This window comes from Micropterus salmoides, unplaced genomic scaffold (genome assembly GCF_014851395.1).
Source record: "Micropterus salmoides isolate LMB-PRFRI ecotype aquatic unplaced genomic scaffold, ASM1485139v1 Ms_hic_scaffold_7, whole genome shotgun sequence".
NCBI classification, from domain to species: Eukaryota; Metazoa; Chordata; class Actinopteri; order Centrarchiformes; family Centrarchidae; genus Micropterus; species Micropterus salmoides.
This window is the reverse complement of record NW_024044459.1, coordinates 25,178,056-25,193,799: the sequence shown is the minus strand read 5'-3', so window position 1 is coordinate 25,193,799 and position 15,744 is coordinate 25,178,056. Positions and strand designations below refer to the sequence as shown.

The following is a 15,744-nucleotide window of genomic DNA, read 5'->3' as shown; positions in this document are numbered from 1 at the left end:
GACTGCTGATTACTGTGGTCCTACACAGGACTTATCAGTACAGAGGTGAACACCTCCACCGCAGTCCTGTTGGTTTGATGTTTTCCATAACAAGATTTGAAATTATTAATTAAATGTATAGTGCCATTTTTTCCCTTAATTTGCTAAGTGCATGGTAAGTTGTGTAGTGTCTTTCAAACACAGAGGTAATTCAAGAAGAAATGCATTACTACAACATTTAAAAACACAAAGCCTAAAGAAAATAAACAGAAATAAAATAAAATAATATCAATGAAACAAGATTAAATAAAATACAAATAACGGACCAAACATGATGTATAAGGTTTAATTCTGACGGGACCGGAGCAGCTGTAAACCAGCACGTGGTGGGTATTGTGTTAATTATTTCTTTAAATTAATTTGTCTCCATGTTGTGTGTCTGTGTCTGCTAACATTAACATTACCATTAACAACCTTTTATTTATTTATTTACTTTAGCCTATTTGTAAATGTCAATAAACACAAAAGCGTAAAAAAAAAACAAAAAAAATCAACTTAAGAGAAAAAAAATCGAAAGAAAATCGTCCATGAAATTTATTTAAACAATGAAAGTAAAAACTGGTATGGGGGATTGTTTTTGACAGAAATCACAACACGTATGAACAAATGTTGTGTCTTGCCAAAGTTTCCTTGAGTGAGAGCAAAACCAAAAGAAATGTAGCAAATGTTAATGTCAATTGTTCTCAAAAAAGAACAATTGACATTAACATTTGGTTCAAAGGTCGTCACATACTCGCTTGAGAAGGTTGTAGCTGTAAATTACTCTTCAGATTTCAGAAATGTGCGCAACAAACACTTTGCTGGACGGACGGTAAAATGTGAACACATCGGTACGCTCTCCCGTGGGTCCGGCCTGAAACATGCCCCAAAAGGCGGGAGTTCCGCAATGAAAGCAGGATGTTGTGGTGCAGACCAGAAAGCTCTGATAAGCTTGTTGGGGAGTTCCTTGGCACCGGACCCATAGTCAGGTAAAACCTCCCCACTCCCTCTCCCTGCCAAACCACAACTAAAGCTTATTTTAGTGGGACAGGAGGAAAGCGGGTCACGCCGCCGCCGTAAACTGGACCCAAAGTGTAACATGCGCAGACAGGAGGACATGCAGACACAGAGTCCGGTTTAACAAACGTTACAGTTACAAAAGCTGCTGAAGGAGATACGTAGCAGTGACTATTTAACACCTTGGATATGCATTTATGGAGGCGACATAATACGCCGAGGGCAGCCTAACCTCAGTGTTGTCGGTAAGTTAGGCTAAACGCTAAAGCTAGTGCTCTACTGTATGCTAATGAGCATGCAAATGACAGTGAGCGCTGGTTCGTGGTGGTGACACGTAGCTGGTGAGGTGGGGGTGGTTAGTATCGTTTATAACTAGAAAACGTCTAGATAATGTCGAGATAACTAGATAAGGCAGCGGCTGCAAAATAACATAATAACCTTTTGAAGCTTGCTAACAGTGGCACTAGCAGACGAGGCTAAGTTGGAAGAGGCTTTGCTTGATCTGAAGTTGCGTAAGGTCTCTTTTACCACACAGATCAACGGCTCAAAGGTTAATGGATCACATTCTTAATGCAATTAATTTGCATTACTTGACGCGTTGTTTTGTCTGGGTCTTAATGGGAGAGAGCGAGAGAGGGAGAGCATATGATATATGATATATATAAAACGCAATGATAAGAGTTCCGTCCGTTTACAACCCGTCAACTACATGGTTCACTGAGAAAGACAAGGCTGTGCAGCACTGCTTCGCTTGCTGATGAAATCACATGCACGAAAACACAACATTCACGCAGCTGCCAGTTTGTTGGGTAAACTTAGCTAAAATGCAGTATTTAATACAAACAGCCTTGCAACAATTCCTGCTTTCATGCTTTCAAGCTTATAATGTTCAGTTTTTGTTGGAACGGTTTTAGGTGAGGTGTGTGGACTCGTCGTTGAATTGTATGTATTGTATTATATTGAGGGTTGTATCTTACATTTTCTCTGCAGCGTTTATATTAATGAGGTCAGAAGGAAATTTCAGTATAACACAATACAGTTCAACCTCGCTTAAAACTACCGCCTCCAAAATGACCATAACTTTTCTATGAACTCTGTGTTGGTTTTGGCAAAAGAGACTCAAAAATGGGTACTTGACTGCAAGGTCTGAAGGTCTGGTGTAGAGGATGTCACACAGAATATACTCTGCTTTATTAAGCTGTACTTTTCTGTTGAGTACCAGTGATTTTGCTGCAGACCTGGACCATCCTAGTTAGTTCACTCTTTTGGTTTGACATTTAGAGAAGCATACCAACAGATATAAGAAAATGTGCACTCAATAAAACAATCTGTTGGTATTCCTGCCAATAATCAATTTGATAGTGCCCAAAAACAGGTGTTAGACATGGTATTAGGATTACTTGACACAGTGTAAGAAGAAGTGAAGAAGCCTTGGAGGTACCGACTCCTTATCTAGAGCTCTGACAAAGTGTTTCTTAAGGCCCGTTTGATGTGTTGTGGTAGCATCAGCACCTTCCGGCATCCACCAGCCTCAAAACCATGCTGCTCCATAATGGTAACAAGTACCCGTCTCTTCCCCTGGCTCCCTCGGTGCACCTCAAAAAGGATTACAACTGCATAAAGACACGCCTTGAAGTATGATGAGTACAGTTGGGAGTTAATTGGAGACTTTAAAATGGTGGCATTCCCAATGGGTTTCCAAGGCAGTTTTACCATGTTTCCCTGCTATCTTTGTCTTTGGGCCCACAGGGACACCAAGGCGCTCTACCTCAGGCGGGACTGGTCACAGTGGACCGAGTTCTCTGTGGGTAGGAACAAAGTCAAGTGGGAGCCACTGGTGGATCCCCGGAAGGTGCTGATGCATATCAAACCAGGCCATATGGAACAATTTGTTAGAGCTCTAGATAAGGAGATGGCAGTAATTAAAAAACCTTTCAAGACTTCTTCCCTAAGTTGATGAGGCGAAGACAAAGCCGGTGTATAAATACATGTTCATTTTTATTCATAGCTGGGTTTTTTTCTGACTTTATGTGAACGAAAAAGACAGAAATTTGCTCGTTTGGTCATTGGAAATAGGAAATTGAAAATATGACTTTTGTGACAAAAGCAAAGTTTGTGGGGAATAATAGCCGTTTTCTATACTTTTGAGGCATAAGCAATTAGGAAATAAGAGTTATTAGCCAGCAACAAACATTGCGTTACTAGTGTTATTGATGATGCTATTGATTATTGTATGAATGCGTGTATTTACCTGTATCTTTTGTCTTTTACTGCCCTCCATCCAAAGACACCATTGTTCTTCGTTAACACTCTTTTCAGAAACAAGATGATAAAGAACTGGGGTGTCATCGGTGGGATAGCTGCTGCGATTGCGGCTGGAGTATACGTTTTGTGGGGCCCAATTACAGAGCGAAAGAAGAAAAAGAGAGGTTAGAAACAGTATGGCAATGTAATACACAGATTATATGTAGGGTTGCAAAGTAGTAACTTACAACAACTCATGTTTGCTTTCAGGTATGGTTCCTGGTCTGTTGAACTTAGGCAACACATGCTTCCTGAACTCTTTGCTTCAGGGCTTGGCAGCATGTCCGTCCTTCATCAAGTGGCTGGAGAAGTTTTCAGGTTCGCCTTTAATCCAGTCATGCAAAGATAACCAGCTGTCCATGACACTGCTTCAGCTTCTCAAAGGTATGTAAAACCAGTCTGTTATATAAGTCAATAGAGCATACTAGTGGACATGCATGTGTTCATTCATATTTTTGACATGGATATTGATTTTGCACTGTCAGCTCTGTCCAGTGAGGAGCCTGGAGAGGAAGATGTACTTGATGCCGGATGCCTCCTGGATGTTCTCAGACTGTACCGGTGGCACATCAGTTCATTTGAAGAGCAGGTAAGTCAATAATGCTTTTGAATGGCATTTTTTTCTATCTATATATTTAACGAATGGTGCAGTGTCGAAGTCTTAACAGTTGTCTGTTCGTGTCGGTTTATCCCCTCTCAGGATGCACATGAACTTTTTCATGTCCTTACGTCTTCTCTGGAGGAGGAGCGGGATCGTCAACCCAAAGTCACTCACTTGTTTGACATGCAGTCACTTGAGGCAAGTTGTCATCTCCCTACTTCCTTGTCCCTAAAACCGCACACAAATATCTCTAGCATGCCGATGCTTCCAGTATGCTGTGCAGTTCAGTTCAGCAGTTTTGGAGCACATGTGTAGTCTGGGGGGTTTTTGCACTACTGCCTCCTACACCTTTTAAAATTTCCGCATGTGAACTGTAGTGGTGCTGAAGAAGTGTCAGAAATGACAAATCTGGCTCTGCACTCCCAGTTATTCTGTGTGTACATGTTTGTTTTATACCAGAGTCTCCCTGATCAAGATGAGAAAACTATGACCTGCAGAAGTCGAGGTAAGAAGACAAAGACATTTTGGAGCTTAGAATATCAAACCCCAAAGAAATATCTTTAATGTGTAGTAATTTTTCATTTTGCAGCACCACTTCATCCGATACCAAGTCCTTGGAAGTTTCACCATCCTTTTCACGGTCGTTTAACAAGCAACATGTCATGCAAGCGCTGCGAACAACAAGTGAGTTAGTTTTTTTTTGCTAGAAAGGGAATAGAAAGTTAGTTTGTGTTCTTTGACTTTTAACTTTCTCGAGGTGATTTATAGATCTGCTTTGCTTCTGTTTAGAGTCCGGTACGGTATGACTCATTTGAGAGCCTCTCCCTGTCCATCCCTTTACCTCAGTGGGTAAGCAAAAATGTCACAAACACGTAAATCACAACTTACTTATAGCTTTTTGTCTTTCAGTTTTTTCATAATTTGATCTGTGTTTTTCCTCAGGGTCGACCTATCTCTTTAGATCAGTGTCTTCAGCATTTCATCTCCTCAGAAACCATCAAAGAAGTGGAGTGTGAAAACTGCACCAAGGTATGCTCACTGCAGTACCAGTGTCTTGCCAAATTCTGGTTGTCATTTTGTTAAATATGTGATTACACTATAGACAGGAAATCCTTGTCACAACACTTTGTATCAAGGTCCTTTTGCATTCATGTGAATGTTATATTTTACACTTGACAGGCATACGTCTGTCTTTAGAAAGATATTTTTCCTGATTTTTGTTTCATTTCTCAGCTTCAACAAGGGACCACAATGAAGGGGCAAGTTCTGGAAAGCCAGAGGACAACATTTATTAAACAGCTAAAACTGGGAAAGGTAACTGTCATATGTATTTATCATGTCACTATTAGCTGAATATGAATAGCCTTCAATGTTAGTCACTAGATAGTACAACAGGAAAATGTTGGGTAGATCAAAACTTCCCATTGTTTCTTAATGACAGCTGTTAACAAAATCTCTCTTGTCTAATGTTTTCCTCCCTCTTCTAGCTCCCCCAGTGCCTCTGTATCCATTTACAAAGACTGACGTGGTCCAGTGAAGGAACACCCATCAAAAGACAGGAGCATGTGCAGTTCACAGAGTACCTATCGATGGACCGCTACAAACACAATGCTTCCGCACAGAGAAGTCAGCGGGTCAGATGTGCTCCAAAGCCCATAAAGGCAGATAATTCAGATGATTCAGTGGAGAAGCCCACTGCGAATGGCACTGGTACGTTGGATTTGTCAGGTAATATCATTCTGTGTCACATTCTGTTTTTTTGTAATCATTTGTATGTTGTATTTTGTTTTCCAGATGTGGAGCACCGTAACAACAACAACAACCCTTTTTCCAATGGAACGTGTTCGTCTGTATTTCTTCACTCACCTGGTGTGAACCCTCAGCTCGGCCTCACATATGACTACAGGTAGTCAGTTAAAATGAAGGTGTAACAATACAAAGAACTCGTGCAACAGGCCTTTTCAGACTTTCACCAAAGTTACCAGATCTCAACCCAATTAAACACCTATGAGAGATTTTAGACTAATGTGTTTGACACAGTCATCAAAACACCAAATGAGGGAATATCTTTAGGATAAAATGGTGTTCATCCCACCAGTATAGTTCAGAGACCTGGAGAAACTATACCCATGAGAATTGACGCTTACCATAAACTTGTTTTTCTTTTATCTTCCTTTATTCTTTCCTTCCAGTTCTGCAGAGTACCTTTTCCAGCTCACGGCTGTTCTGGTTCACCACGGTGACATGCACTCAGGACATTTCGTCACATACCGTCGCAGCCCTTCACCCTTCAGTTCCTGGCTTTGGGTGTCAGACGACTCGGTACGAAAAGCCAGCCTGCACGAGGTGCTGTCTTCCAACGCTTACATGCTCTTCTACGAGAGAGTCCGAAGACTGAATCTCGCTGTGCGCTCTTCAGAGGAGTAACCAGTAGCTTACAACCTCACAGTCTGACTGACGTCTGCCTTTCCAGTCAAACTGTCACAGTATGTGCCAGTTACAGTGCAGTTACCAACAGTTTGATTTGTCACAATGAGACCAGAGAGGAAAGCCACCCTAGTATTGTAGAGAAAACACCAATAACATAGCACCATGGATCACAGCAACAGGTCGTTCTGTATGTTCTGACATTAAATTCATGAGTGGACACTTTATGTGGTCGAGATTTGGAGGCTCTCAATCCCAAAGATTACGGACCTGCAGGATTTTTAGTCAGATATATTTCATGTGACACAGGTAACAGGTTTCAGTCATGTAACATTTTGGCTTCTACGGGACAAAAAAACAGGAACACCTGGCGGAGGTTGTCAGAGGCCTTGACTGTGGCATTTTTATGATGCTGTAGCTTTTGGTGTTAAATTGGAATGCAATATTCTTGAAGTTGCTCCTGTTATTTTGTCCACTGCCTGTACATTACAGACGCAGACAGAAGTAGCTGATTAGGCATTCTTGGATATGTTACTTAGAGGTTGTTACATATTGTGAAAAAACAAATAGGTAGAATTTTCCTTAACTCTGGGTCTCTATCGTCTAACCTGATCTAATTTGCCTAATGTTTCCCAGCAGTGTACGTAAACTGTAGTGGAAATATTGTTTCAATTGACATCGTTCATAAGCTAAGTTGAAATTGATATTTTTCTATGTTTCCAATAATCTTTACACTCTCGCGATTTGTAGACCTGCACAGTTAAGGTTAAAGTGTTTAACCTACTTTAATGCTCGAGATTTTTAACATATGAAACCATGTGTGCTACAGATACAATATGATGCATCAGAGCCATTTGGCATGGTGTTGATGTGTAACAGTTTAACAAATCAGTAATGATCTGCTCTCTGTTGATTAACAGCAGGTTTTTGGGCAAGTTATCCTGAATATTTTAAATTCTGTGTAACTGATAACTGCCATTTTGCTCCTACCAAACCAACCAGGTCAAACTGAAAAATGGCCTGGTTCAAAACACCTTGTAAATGTTTGCAATTTGCACTAATGTATATTCATGTAAGATTGTGTGTTTTTTGTGTGCAATCTGTAAAGGTGATTGTTTTCAGGTATTAAAATATGAAAAATTCAACAAATGTGCCCTTTAGAGTTTTATTCTTAAGAGCAAGATAATAATTTGCTACTTTTGAGAAAACAGAGAGCATGGGTCAGTAGACAAGCCAAAGATCAAGCACCCACTTACTGAAGTGTCCAAAACACTGAATCGCTTCCAGATGCAAGAATTTTCTTAAAGCTGACCAAGCATGCGGTCCTCGCTGAAGATTTTTAAACTGAAGATTTACACTAGAGGTAAGTGGTACATTTTTGCTTAATATCAAAGGCAGAAACTGAGAAAATAATTATTCAGATGGAGTACCAAAGCTTATAAAGACCTTGAGATGGGTTTGAAAGCTCTGGGGGGAAAAAAGCTAGTGAACTGACATTGAGATAGGTTTATTTTGCCAAAATTATGAACTTGTAGAAATTCAGTGCAAAGTGTATTCTAATGCAACACAAGAAGCTAAATGTAACCAATATGGTCTGCGCTCAATGACAACCCATACTTTTCCCAAGGAGATTGAACTGTGAAGAATTGTTTTTATTAACATTAACATTGCCAGCTGCTACATAAAACTGAACCTGATGAAAGGAGCTTTAGTGGTAGTTTGACCTTGAGTCAGTCAGAGATTTGGGTCATTTTAAAACCACTAATTCACTGTGAAATGTGCTTAATCTCCAGAGTCCCACTTGACAGTCCTCAGTTATTTCACCTTGTGCTGTCATTTAGTCCCTCAGACTCAGCTGCTACAGTAACAAACACTTTAGATTGGTGATATGTGGCCATGTGCCCAATGACAGCAAGGGGGCTTATCTACATTAAGCCTAACTTGGAGCCCCTTTAATCAGATGTTTCTTAGGCCCAGATGATAATCCATGATGTAATTTCTTTCTGTCTAGCAGGATGCGTCTAAAGGTGAGGTTGATACGAGGTAGGAAAATCTTCTTGCGAGCAGGGAGGCTGTGGTACCAGAAAGTGTTGGTTGGTGGGTTCATGAGGAGCAGGCTCCCATGAGCGAGTTCCAGCTTCACGAGTTCAATCTGTCGCCGGCTCTGTTTTCCCCGAGCATCTCTGTGCCGGAAGATAAAGTCTCGTGCCGCTCCCAGAGAAACAGAGGCGATGGGACAGAGGGGGTCCAGCTCTTTCTCGTCATCCCGATGCTCACCCATGTGATCCTGCCCGTCTTTGTACCTGGAGGAGAGAAGAACACTGACAGCAGGGAGACAAATATCAAACTGTGACCTTTACTTTAACTTCAGTAATTTCTCACCTGTTGACCAGAACAAAGTTAAATGTTTGTCCGGTTGCTTTTGTGACAGAATCCCGAATATATTCCAATGTTGGAGTCCATGGAGAGGCTAACCGTGTCACCCCAGAATAAGTGTAGGCTAGACCTGCATCTCCATATGTCGCCTGCTTTCTCGGGATATTGTACACCTTTCCAAACACCTGGACCTTTGCTTCTTCCCCTGGAACAAAAACAGCCACAGTCCTTTAAGTACACTGAAACTTCTGGTCATAACTTTGGAGGAAAAGGTTTGATGTTGTACCTGTTGAGTACACCACCTCCTCCTCCAGCTGTTTAAAAAGGTGGTCAGCTTCCTCTTTGGAGAACAGCAGAGCATAATCGCAGTCTAGTCCCTCTGCCTCTATTTTTTGCCAGGGAACAGGATGAGAGAACTCTGCTAAAGCGTCTTCCTCCTCCTGCTGCTGCTCCATCCTCTCATCACTCGGTTTGATCTTCTTCCATGGACTTCTTGCATCAGTGGTGCAGGAGCGTTTATTCTTTCCCTGAACCACAAACTTTTCCATTGCAGTAACCTGTTGCACTTGGATGAGGCAAAGAAGAATGAAACATTAACACTGATTATTAAGCTTAAATAAATGTGAAACAAGCATCTTCGATGTCAGTCTGCAATTGAGTGAACTGGGTGACTGTACCATATTTCTCCCAATAGTTAAATTGTTTTTAGTTTAAATTTGTTCTGTTTTGCTGAATTCACAATGCTTTTAATAAAAGGTTTGGCTGCAACTAATCATAATTTTGATGATCAATTAATGATATATTTCTCAATAAATCTTTTTATATAAAAGATTAAATAGTGAAAATGGCCATCATAATTTCACGAGGCCAAGGTGATATAATAAAACAGTTAAAAACGTAAAAATATTAAATTTATTCATTGATTTTTTTAAAAGCAGCAAATCCTTACACAAAAGAACAGGGAACCAAAACATCTGGGGCATTCATGGACAAGCCAGCGAGTACTGTGAGGGTCATGTTTTTTGATTTCTCCAGTGCTTTCAACACCATCCAGCCAGCCCTGCTGGGTGAGAAACTGACAGCGATGCAGGTGGATGCCCCCCTCATGTTCTGGATTGTTGACTACCTGACCACAGTATGTGCACCTGAAACACTGTGTCTCAGACAGCGTGGTCAGCAATACCAGGGCACCACAGGGGACTGTCCTCTCTCCCTATCTCTTCACTATCTACACCACGGACTTCAACTACCACACAGAGTCCTGCCATCTTCAGAGGTATTCTGATGACTCTGCTGTGGTTGGTTGTATCAGCAAGGGTGATGAGACCAAGTACAGAGCTGTGGTGGGGGACTTAAGCATAAGCATCTGCAGCTCAACGTGACAAAGACTAAGGAGCTGGCTGTGGATCTAAGAAGAGCCAAGGCACCATGACCCCTGTTTCCATTCAGGGGGTCAGTGTGGAGGATTACAAATACCTGGGAGTGCACATTGACAATAAACTGGACTGGGCCAAGAACACCCAAGCCTTCTATAGGAAGGGCCAAACCATCTCTATTTTCTAAGGAGGCTGAGGTCCTTCAACAGCTGCCGGACAATGCTGAGGATGTTTTATGAGTCTATTGTGGCCAGTGCCATCCTGTTTGCTGTTATATGCTGGGGCTACAGGCTGAGGGTAGCAGATGCTAACAGACACAACAAAATGACCTGCAAGTCCAGTGACGTTGTGGGGGAGGAGCTGGACTCTCTGCAGGTGGTGTCAGAGAGGAGGATTCTGTCCAAGTTATCTTGACAATGACACTTTATACTCTGATCTTTATATATTCTTTATTCTAAAATAGTTAAGCAAACGTACATTTGCCTCAGATGAATGCTGGGTGCTTTACCTACAGCAAACTGTAGGAAACACCAAGCAGCAGTTTGTCTTGAACAGCGCTCAGCTCATTATCATAAATCTGCTTTCGTCACTTTGTTTTGGCGCGAATTACTTTGATCCCGGTGAGGGAGTTCTGGTTTCCCGAGGAGCACACTGCAGCTTTTCTCCCACATTAAGTTAATTAGTTTACGGCAGCTAACCGCCCAGGTGTTTTTCCAATATGATTGGACAGAAAACGATTAATTCTTTTTTCACGCCTATATCGAAGAAGAGGACTTTAAATGGAGCCGAGGAGGATGCTGCAGACCCGGTGAGAGTCACTTCTGCTTCAGTTTAACCGCTAACTCTGGCCACATGTCCGGCTTGCAATGTTAAAACACAACGTTATTAACATATAATCATTTACAGAGTACTTACACGAGTATATGTCAAACAGTGAGGGATCTGTCGTTTACACGTTCAGCGTAATCCAAGCTGCCTTCACAAGCGCCACTCTGTTCTTGATTGTTGTGAAATTATGCTCCCGGCTACCACAGCACTATGTTTGCGCTACGTTGTCGACGGCTTCTAAGGCCAGTTTCACCTCCAGCTGCACGCTTCTCACCGCCTCTGTATTTTGCTCAATACACTAAAATTCTGCAGAAGAAGCCGAAGTCTTCGGCGGTGGAGCCAGAGCCCTGCAGCCCTCTTCCTGCTCCTCTGTCCCCGGAGCAGCTGGACAGGATCGCCCGCAACAAGAGAGCAGCGTTGGAGAAACTCGCTTCCGCTCAAACACCTCCAGGGTTTGGGGAGAGCTGGAGAAAAGGACTGTCGGCTGAGTTTGGAAAGACCTACTTTAAACAAGTGAGAGGAAGAGTCAACACACTGTACGTGTCGTATCTGTTGTTTTGAACACTTCTAATAACTTAAATATCTTTGCCATAGTTGATGACCTTTGTTTCTGATGAGAGGAAACGCCACACTGTGTACCCACCTGCTGAACATGTCTTCACCTGGACGCAGATGTGTGACATCCGGGATGTAAGTGTAACTGCACGGACACTTTCCCTGACCTGTGACAGTGTCAGACACCAAAGTGTAAAGCATTTAATAGTGATCAGCTGTCGGTTTATGAGCACTATGACATAAGCAGGCATATTTTATGTATGTAGAACTATTTATAACAAAAGTTTTGATGGTGCTTTATTGGAAAAGGGGAAAATGAATGAAAAGATATTACATAAAATCATTGAGCAATAATGTTATAAAGTCAGTAAGTGCATTTTAAGATTTGCAGCAGTTTGGCTTTTTTGAGGCTTTGAACAAAAAACAACTTAATTTTTCCTGCCCTGAGTGCTTGAGGTTCCTTGTGGTGAGGACATAAGTCCTTTTAACTATTGACAGGATCAAACATTCTTTAAATCTGAAGTTTAAAACTGGATTTAACATTTCAGGGCAAGTGGATGAATTGTGTAATTATGCATGGCTGTATGTGGTCTAATCAAAAATTTCTGTTTTGTCACAGAAGTGGTGAGACTTCCTTTTTTTAATCACACTAAGGTAGTGTTGAATTGTGTCATAGTTGGACCACATGCACACTACTCCGTTTTAGTTTACAACTGGAGAATTAAAACGAATATGATCTCTGTCCACACCAGCGTTTTAGCTGCGTATCAGAGTTGATCCCAATCTACATTAAAACGACTGAAAACGCACATCTGTTGGCCGGTCAGGTACACTGGGTATGTGCGTGCCGGTGTAAACATGAAGCAGATGGTCAATTCTGTAGTTACACAAGATTTGGCGAAAGAATAAAGAAATGCAGACAAAGAATCAGACCAGTTTTTTTGCATGCACCAATAACGAGCTGGGACTGTTACTGAATGTAACACGGGAGTGTGGCGGCGGAAACAGACGTTGTAAAGTAAACGCTGACATGCACAGTACAAGTGTAGGCAGAAAGGCCTAAGTGTTATTTGCATGGTACAGAATATTTTATTAAAAATACCAACTCTCCCAACTAACTCTGTCAGTGGTATTGTGTTTCTGCTTTGCATGATTTATAAGACCCAATCAGAGAGCCGAGTGTCTGCGTCATCGTTTCTCCGTTTTTGCCCGTCTTCACGAAAACGCCCTCCAGAGTTTCGAAACGCAAAATGGGGGCAGCAGCGTTTCCAAACTTCTCCGTTTTAGATCTTCGTTTTCACCGTTTTAGTCGGGACGGGAGGTGCAAACGTAGCAAAAGGTCTCTGTGCTAAGCAACTACAACTAGTGACATCAGTGCTAGACTGACAACAACAAGCCTACACAAGCAGCAGCTGAGGACAACAAATGGAAAATCAGTTTAAAGTAAATATTAGCGGGCAGATTTAAATCGATTCAATATTCACTTTTTTCTTTGAGTAAAGAGTTAGTGAAAGCCCTGTGCACAGAATCATCTGCAGTATTACCTGTGTATAAGTGTGTGTTAAGTGTTTAATCTGAAGAGTCCCTTGGTTTGCCATTAATTGTTGCCTCACTCTAAGATCTGTCTCTAAATCCAGGTGAAAGTTGTGATTCTTGGCCAGGATCCTTATCATGGTCCTAACCAAGCCCATGGATTGTGCTTCAGTGTTAAAAGACCAGTGCCTCCTCCACCCAGGTTTCAATACTTTTTAAACCCTTGCCTAAAAACTCCTTACTTTAAAATCTGATGGTGACATATTTATCACAGCTTTGATCCTTTTCATTTCCAGTTTGGAGAACATGTACAAAGAACTCATCTCTGACATTGAAGGCTTTCAGCATCCTGGACATGGAGATCTGACTGGATGGGCCAAACAAGGTAGGTTTACGCGCAGTCTCGCGACAAGAGAGCTGTTGGTCATTACAGACCAATCAGAATCAGCTTTTATTGCAAGTAGTTTTTACTTGTACAAGGAATTTGTTTTGGAGATAAGGTGCTACATGTAGACAAACACAAAGTTGACATAAATAAATGTAGAAATATATAAATATGGGATAGATTGACAAAATATAAAATATAGAGGGGGGGAAAAAAGATTTACACTGAACAAACAACAAATATGTGCAATTGTGTGAAATGAAGTAATATTTACATGTGCAAAGAGATACAGTATTTGAGAGGGAAGAGGGGAGTGTCAGTGAGGGACCCGGGCCTTGTTAATAAAACACGTTCTCATCTGAAGGCGTCAAATACCGACTCTTTGAGAAAGCCTGACAAAGTGTCGTATGAAACGCCTATTTAATATGTGGTCATCAGTGTCAGTATGATACTCCTAGGTTTAGGAAAAGATTGTAGTTTTGGTTCAAATAAGTATATTACGTGAAGGCGGAGGTGTTACATTGGAGTTACTAGAAAGCCCGGGGCGTCTCATACGGACACTGAAGGGTACCCTGTGCGTAAAATACAGGCACTTTGGCTTTCTCAAGGCGTCATGTTTGATGCCCCGAGATGAGACCGGGCTCAACAGACCCGCCACCTTCTACATCTGTGACCTCGCCTCACCAGGTGTGTTGCTGCTCAACGCTGTGTTGACTGTCAGAGCGCACCAGGCCAACTCCCACAAAGACAGAGGTTGGGAGACCTTCACTGATGCTGTGGTGCAGTGGCTCAGCAACAATCTTGAAGGCCTTGTCTTCATGCTGTGGGGATCGTATGCCCAGAAGAAAGGAGCCACTATTAACAGGGTGGGTCTACATTGTTGTTTTAATACAAGCACCATATTACCAAGTGTTTTTTCTCATTCATTCATCAAAGTTTGTTTTCTCTGTTCATAGAAACGCCACCACGTTCTGCAGGCTGTACATCCTTCTCCCTTGTCTGCTCATCGAGGATTTTTTGGGTGCAGGCACTTCTCAAAGGCCAACGAAGTGCTACAGAAATCTGGAAAGTCTCCAGTGAACTGGAAGGCACTTTAAGTTGTTGTGCATGTCGGCTCTTCTAACATGCATGTTGGTAAACTACAGACCAACAGACCCATAAGCTTTCTCAGTTTTCTGTTTTAGCAACAGTATGTGCAGAGATGAAAGAGTTCATGTTGGCAGTTTACATTCTACAGTTTTGTGCTATACACTGAACTTTCATGAAACCATTTGTTGGGATGCATAGTTTTATCATCTGCACCTGTCAGTTACAACATTGTAAATATGTTTGCATTTTTTACTTTTTTATTGAAATATTGGTTCTATTAAAAGTGGTTGCAAAAAGTGGATGTTGCATGCCAATGTTTCTAAATAAGTGTTGTCTAATATAAAACATTTTGATAACTTTCTATGAAGTCAGCCAGTTAGCTGTACTCATACCCTTATTATGATTCAGGTGTTTCATCAATAGAAATAAAATACTTTATGTTAAAGAATATTCTTAGGCGGCTTCATTGATGTAACGGGGAAAAGTAAGCCAGGTCTAGCTTAGGGTCATTAGCTGACTCTACAAGTGTTCACTGTCCTTCCAACTCTAGTTGTTTCTCTCATGTAACTGTCCTTATTAGTGAGGGAACAGTTGATAAGGTAGAGACACTAGCTCAGGCTTCAGGCTAACTGACATTGGTGTTCTCTGGGAAACTGGTAAGGTTGAGTCTTACAAGAATGTTTACTAAAACTTACTGGCTCCACAGATGAGAGTACAATTCATGGATAGTATTAGATTTCAATATGACCTAGCATTTCAATCTAAACATCAGATAGATCTGTAGTTCTAGGTTAAGGTCATCTAAAGATGACTTAATAGGGAAACTTACTGGAACTACGGGGAAGACGAGAAACACGAAAGGGACCAAAAGATGGTATCCTTGAGATTTGGTGTGTTCACGTGTAGTATGCTGGCACTGTGTCTCCTCTGCTGGGCTCAATAAACCAGTTGATAACAGTGTGTGAAACTTCATACCTGAGTCTGGCTCACAATGTTTCTTCAACACTTTATACATTCTACAAACAGTTTTAAATGACCTTATTGATAAGAATCAGCCTTTCCTTTAGTTGCGTTTGAAGGACAGTTTGGTTGAAAGTATTTAGAAAAAGAATAAAGGAATAAAATGAAGGAAACTAAGATCAACACAATATGTACACTACCGGTCAAAAGTTTTAGAACACTCCCATTTTTCTAGTTTTTCAGTTGCAATAGAAGTAGTCCAGTGAAAAACCTTA

General features: G+C 41.4%; 3 protein-coding genes across 6 annotated transcripts; 2 read left to right on the top strand and 1 right to left on the bottom strand.

Annotated features, from left to right (window-relative positions):
* Positions 1–855: 855 nt before the first annotated feature.
* On the top strand, positions 856–7,512 carry usp30 (ubiquitin specific peptidase 30). 2 transcript variants are annotated; one of them, XM_038702528.1, is made up of 13 exons: positions 856–1,007; positions 3,355–3,464; positions 3,550–3,723; positions 3,825–3,928; positions 4,040–4,138; positions 4,400–4,445; positions 4,530–4,624; positions 4,730–4,789; positions 4,883–4,969; positions 5,174–5,254; positions 5,428–5,650; positions 5,735–5,846; positions 6,133–7,512. In XM_038702528.1, the coding sequence occupies exons 1-13, from the start codon at positions 937–939 to the stop codon at positions 6,365–6,367; spliced, it is 1,497 nt and encodes a 498-aa protein (XP_038558456.1). In that variant the 5' UTR covers positions 856–936; the 3' UTR covers positions 6,368–7,512. The 2 variants fall into 2 exon arrangements, with proteins under 2 accessions (XP_038558456.1, XP_038558457.1); XM_038702529.1 differs by lacking the exon at positions 856–1,007 and adding an exon at positions 1,050–1,280.
* A 346-nt stretch (positions 7,513–7,858) lies between these two features.
* Positions 7,859–11,171, bottom strand: alkbh2 (alkB homolog 2, alpha-ketoglutarate dependent dioxygenase). Of its 2 annotated transcripts, none has more exons than XM_038702524.1 (4): positions 11,035–11,171; positions 9,030–9,308; positions 8,750–8,948; positions 7,859–8,688 (listed from the first exon to the last, which is right to left on the bottom strand). In XM_038702524.1, exons 2-4 carry the CDS (start codon positions 9,289–9,291, stop codon positions 8,304–8,306), a joined length of 846 nt encoding a protein of 281 aa, XP_038558452.1. In that variant the 5' UTR covers positions 9,292–9,308; positions 11,035–11,171; the 3' UTR covers positions 7,859–8,303. The 2 variants fall into 2 exon arrangements, with proteins under 2 accessions (XP_038558452.1, XP_038558453.1); XM_038702525.1 differs by having other exon boundaries at positions 7,859–8,670.
* unga (uracil DNA glycosylase a) lies at positions 10,747–14,808 on the top strand. Of its 2 annotated transcripts, XM_038702523.1 has the most exons (7): positions 10,747–10,927; positions 11,260–11,460; positions 11,542–11,637; positions 13,140–13,237; positions 13,332–13,420; positions 14,108–14,286; positions 14,377–14,808. In XM_038702523.1, the coding sequence occupies exons 1-7, from the start codon at positions 10,838–10,840 to the stop codon at positions 14,515–14,517; spliced, it is 894 nt and encodes a 297-aa protein (XP_038558451.1). In that variant the 5' UTR covers positions 10,747–10,837; the 3' UTR covers positions 14,518–14,808. The 2 variants fall into 2 exon arrangements, with proteins under 2 accessions (XP_038558451.1, XP_038558450.1); XM_038702522.1 differs by lacking the exon at positions 10,747–10,927 and having other exon boundaries at positions 11,134–11,460.
* The last annotated feature ends 936 nt before the right edge of the window (positions 14,809–15,744 follow it).